This window comes from Vigna unguiculata, chromosome 7, assembly GCF_037176805.1.
Source record: "Vigna unguiculata cultivar grain cowpea cultivar isolate G323 ecotype 2 chromosome 7, ASM3717680v1, whole genome shotgun sequence".
In the NCBI taxonomy this organism is placed as follows: Eukaryota; Viridiplantae; Streptophyta; class Magnoliopsida; order Fabales; family Fabaceae; genus Vigna; species Vigna unguiculata.
This window is the reverse complement of record NC_140798.1, coordinates 11,093,256-11,098,599: the sequence shown is the minus strand read 5'-3', so window position 1 is coordinate 11,098,599 and position 5,344 is coordinate 11,093,256. Positions and strand designations below refer to the sequence as shown.

The 5,344-nt window shown below is 36.5% G+C and overlaps 1 protein-coding gene across 1 annotated transcript; it reads left to right on the top strand.

The window, feature by feature from the left end:
* The first annotated feature begins 227 nt into the window (after positions 1-227).
* LOC114191538 (large ribosomal subunit protein uL4) lies at positions 228-2,428 on the top strand. Its single transcript, XM_028080762.2, has 2 exons — positions 228-1,387; positions 2,148-2,428. Exons 1-2 carry the CDS (start codon positions 284-286, stop codon positions 2,259-2,261), a joined length of 1,218 nt encoding a protein of 405 aa, XP_027936563.1. The 5' UTR covers positions 228-283; the 3' UTR covers positions 2,262-2,428.
* Positions 2,429-5,344: the final 2,916 nt, after the last annotated feature.

Below are 5,344 nucleotides of genomic sequence, written 5' to 3'. Positions count from 1 at the left end.
CACCAAGAAACACACACTGAGACAAAATAAAGAGGGCTAGAGTAGGAATTTGAACAAAAGAAGATGGAATGTGTGAATAGAAATAAAAAGGAGAAGAGAATAACAAACAATTTTTTTCCATCAGGTGAGAGCTTAGAAAATATAGCCCAAACATATTACGAGTCCCGGCCCAGAGAAAACCCTAAGAATTTCGAGGATACTATATATTCATCTCATAACGAAAATCACTGACTCACTCAAATCCAAAAACCCTAGGTAGCTCTCACTCCCTCCCCCTCGCGCAATGGCCGCAGCTGCCCGCCCCCTTGTCACCGTGCAGTCCCTCGAGGGCGACATGGCCACCGACGCCTCCGCCACCGTCCCAATCCCCGACGTCATGAGGGCCTCCATCCGCCCCGACATCGTCAACTTCGTCCACTCCAACATCTCCAAGAACAGCCGTCAGCCCTACGCCGTCAGCCGCCGCGCCGGTCACCAAACATCCGCCGAGTCCTGGGGAACAGGTCGCGCTGTCTCCCGTATCCCCCGTGTGCCTGGTGGAGGAACACACCGTGCTGGTCAGGGAGCCTTCGGAAACATGTGCCGAGGTGGTCGCATGTTTGCCCCGACCAAGATCTGGCGCCGCTGGCACCGCAAGATCAACGTGAACCAGAAGAGGTATGCCGTTGTCTCTGCCATCGCTGCCTCCGCTATTCCTTCTCTCGTCCTTGCCCGCGGCCACCGCATCGAGACCGTCCCCGAACTGCCCCTTGTTGTCAGCGACTCTGCTGAAGGAGTCGAGAAAACCAAGGAAGCAATCAAAGTCCTGAAACAGATCGGCGCCTTCCCCGATGCCGAGAAGGCGAAAGACAGCCACGGCATTCGTCCCGGAAAGGGAAAAATGCGCAACCGTCGCTATATCTCCCGAAAGGGTCCACTCATTGTGTACGGAACTGAAGGAGCAAAGGCTGTTAAGGCTTTCCGTAATGTCCCTGGCGTTGAGGTGGCCAATGTTGAGAGACTCAACCTTCTGAAGCTCGCTCCCGGTGGTCACCTTGGGCGTTTTGTGATTTGGACCAAGTCTGCTTTTGAGAAACTGGACTCCATTTATGGGTCTTTTGATAAGCCCAGTGAGAAGAAGAAGGGTTACTTGCTGCCAAGGTCCAAGATGGTGAACTCTGACCTCTCCAGGATTATTAATTCTGACGAGGTTCAGTCTGTTGTGAAGCCCATTAAGAGGGACGTGACTCGGGCCACCCTCAAGAAGAACCCTCTCAAGAATCTCAATGTCATGCTCAAGCTCAATCCCTATGCCAAGACCGCAAAGAGGATGGCTTTGCTTGCTGAGGCCCAGCGTGTTAAGGCCAAGAAGGAGAAGCTCGACAAGAAGAGGAAGACTGTGTCTAAGGTACCCAATTATATATTTTTATTACACTATATTTTTGTGTCTGGTATTGTTGTTTGCTGTTTATTATTTTGCAGTCAGAATGATGATTTTAGCTTTATTTGATTAAATTTGGTTAATTTTATTAGGTATTTGGTTGCTATTTTATTTATTTATATGCATATTATTACTATTTTTTTATGAGAGTTGATTGTGTATGCTGTTTGCATTTTTATTTTTGTTGGGTTTTCCTTAGAACTAGTTCTATGGTGTATAATATTACAACTTTATAGATTCGTTAATTTAACTTGCTTGTTAATTTAAGTTGATTATTGGGTTTAGGCGTTTTGTGGTAATATGCCAATGTGGCGTGTTTGTATGAATAATTTAGTTAGGAATGATTTGCTACGGTCTTATGTTGTGGCCTATCTATAATTACTTAATTAGTTAGACTTATTATACCACAAGGTTTTTGTTGAGTTACTTGTGTATAAGCTTTGTATTGGTATTTAAATTTTTCATTTAGTATTTGGTGATATTAGCTATTATATGTATGTTCTTTGATTCCGCATTTTGGTGTTTAATCTTTCTGAATAATTGAGGGTTCATTTTTGTGGTCGGCTTAATTATTTGTCCTACAGGATCATTACATTTGTATCTGATTACTTACTAGGCAGCGGTTTTCTGTTTTTCATTTTCTAGAGTTTATGTTGTATGATCACTTCCATTTTGATATTTGTATTATGTTTATATTTTGATACCTGTTTTACTTGTTTCTTATCAGGAGGAGGCTTCCACCATCAGAGCTGCAGGAAAGGCATGGTATCACACAATGGTTTCAGATTCGGATTACACAGAATTCGACAACTTTTCTAAGTGGTTGGGTGTTTCACAGTAAACTTTGTGATTTATATTTTCGCATTAGATTTTTGTTTTGTATGTTTATTGGAACTAAATATTTTTGTTTTTTTGATTTTGCGGGTTAAGGTTACCATAATTATGCAGACAGGTCGAAATTTTGATTGTTGGATTTTAGTGCAAGTTCTTGTTATCTTTTGTTTACAATCGTCTATTATATACTGGTTTTTTACTAATCCGTATGTCATTTTGTGAAACTGGTTATTAGTTGTGCTTCATGGAAAACACAATAAAATCTACTTTTGCCAGTGGTATGTACTCTCATGGAGAATTTTCACCTAAAACGACTTAATCTCATATGACTCAACTAACGAATTCATATGAAATTTTCTTTGACCTTTGGATTAATTTTTGAACTTTAAGCTATTTGTTCTTTTCTTTAATTGCATTGCCCCTTGCCGGGGTAAGGGGACGAGGCAGTTAGGCATCTATTTTCAGGGATACTTGACGTTGGAATTAGGTGTTCCAATGTTTTGAATCAAATTTTCATGTTTTTTTTAATAAATGATCAAAATTTTTGAGGATTGTACCTATTCTGTCTATAAATGGTACAAGCACAAGTAGGCGGCCATTACTGAGGTTGTTTTGGTGTCTCAATGCAGAGCTAGGGATAGAGTATATCTAAAGTTATTTAGTATACTATTTTGGCGTTCCAATATGTTTGAAGACATTAATTTTTTTGTCTAGTTGAAAAACCCACCGTAATATTAAATTTGGAAGATTTTTTGTTTTATCAATTTTGTATTTCACTTTTAATATGGCTTGGTCATTCGACTTTTAGCTTTATCTTAATGAGAGAAGAATAGACATGATTTGTCCTCACAGCCCAGTAGCATGTGAAAGATAATAGGTCTTAGAATTATAAATAAATGGGATAAATGTATGGTAATTTATCTGGGTAAGAACATTTCGATAGACTCTTCGCTAACCAAGATTGCTAGGGAATGTTCATTACATCTAATAGGCTTGTATTGTTGTTTCTGTAATCTAATAGGCATATGACCATAAAAATACACGTATACTCATGTTGCAAAAGCCTTATTAGTGAATTTTACATGATTTTTACAACATTGGTGTGTTTTATCCAAGGGTAACATATGTAATGGACATAATAAACAATCTGAGAAATAAAGGATTAAAATGTCTCCCAATACAACGAACGAAGAAGGTTTAAGGACAATGGAGTAAACATTTAGTTCTTGCAAGGTTATACCCGAATGAAATAATTTCGTCTAGTAAGTAAAGACCCCTTCGGCTTGTAAACTCCTCCAAACCAAACAACACATTTCGAATGAAGTATAGCAAAAGTACAATTAGTAGAAAACAACTTATTTTTGAAGTCTGAAGCAAACATGAAAGAAAGTAAAGTTTAGAGAGTCACAAGATGGATCATATAACTAAAATTATTAGACGACCATGATAAATGACTCAAAATTTCCATGCTGAATTGAAGTAGTAAGACACTAGACAAGTACTTCCATAAGACAACTCAAATGAAAGAATGACTAGTCGAATAAAGTCAAAGTACACATTAGGCGAGTTTAATTCACATCATTAAATGACATAAAAAGGAATTAACAAATCACTAGGTGATACAAATATTAAGTATAAATTTATTAAAAAATTTGAATGTTGAAATTGATCAAATTATCAAATTAATAAGATTGTGAAGCAAGACTCAATGTTAGGTGAAAATAGAAATATTCTAATCGAAGATTTGATCAAAGATATATATATATATATATATATATATATATATATATATATATATATACATATATATATATATATATATTCAATTGAAGATCTAATTGAAATTGATCAAATTATCAAATTAATAAGATTACGAATATTGTTGTACAACTATTAACCAATTACAAGCAAAGAAAAGACTCTGGAAATCAAAGACTACAGGAGAATCTCCAGATGATTGAAGGCATAAGGGTATGAAGTTTGAATTTCAAATTATTGAATGGCAAAAATGGAAATAAATGGTAATTCATAAGAACTAATATACTCTGAATATCAAGAACTTTCAAATGAAGCAAGAAGAAGATACTGAAAATATGAAGATTTTCAATACACATCAACAGTAAATGAAACAACGTGATTATATATACTAAGACCAAGTTGAAGAAAACGAGAGAAATACCAAAATGCTGCAAAATTGTCAAGTATTCAGAAATCAAAGTGATAACACTCTAAGAGACTAAAAAAAGTCAAATTCATATATTTTAGAGTGATATTGGATTGAGTGTTAACAATTGTAATATCCTTCACATTGAGAAGTATACCTTGTGAGCTTCACTGTGCTCTCCTGCGTGAGAGATTGTTATTGTTCTTTATAACTAGGAGTTCTCGATCTTAGGGAGAGACTGAGAAAGATATTTAGAGAGATTAAACTCGTTGTAAGCTGAAGTGGTTAAACTCGTGATACCTAGAGTGGTTACACTCGTTTTAACCTGGAAAGATTGATGCTCGTTCTAGTCAAGGGATTTGATTAGTGGAACTTCTTTAGAGGATTGCTTAAGAGACTAGACATATGAGGTGATCCAGTATAAGTTCGTGTGTGTATTATTATCTGCTTTGCTCTTTAATTTGTTTAAAATGTCTATAGACTCTATTTATCCCTGTTGGGAAGATGTCAAAAAATAACAGATAACCAAGCGCGGAAGTAAAATCCAGATCAAATCTTTCCTAAATAAATAATAAGCAAAATAATAAAATGCATAAAATAGAGAAGGAAGGAACCAACAAACCCCAAAACTTTTAACGTGGGAAAATCTCAATATGGAGGAAAAACCTACAAGATCTTGTCCAGTAAAAAATTCTACTAATAAAAATTAATGGGTACACCACAAGTTCTAATGGAGGTTCCAAGGATCAATAGAGCACTATTCTCTTTACCAACAAGGTGGATAACAAATTCCAATGGATACTTTAAATAAACAATAGAGTGAACCCCGATATATGAGAAGAAGAGGAATAAATTCTTTTCTCCAAGGTAGCTTCTCTACACAGACTTGCACAGGATAAACTGATTGCTCTTTTCTTTTTCACTCT

Bases quoted from the DNA above. Each gene is read 5' to 3' on its own strand.
- LOC114191538 (XM_028080762.2), top strand. From the start codon at position 284: ATGGCCGCAGCTGCCCGCCCCCTTGTCACCGTGCAGTCCCTCGAGGGC. The intron at 1,388-2,147 runs GTACCCAATTAT...GTTTCTTATCAG, and splicing joins AGAGGAAGACTGTGTCTAAG to GAGGAGGCTTCCACCATCAG.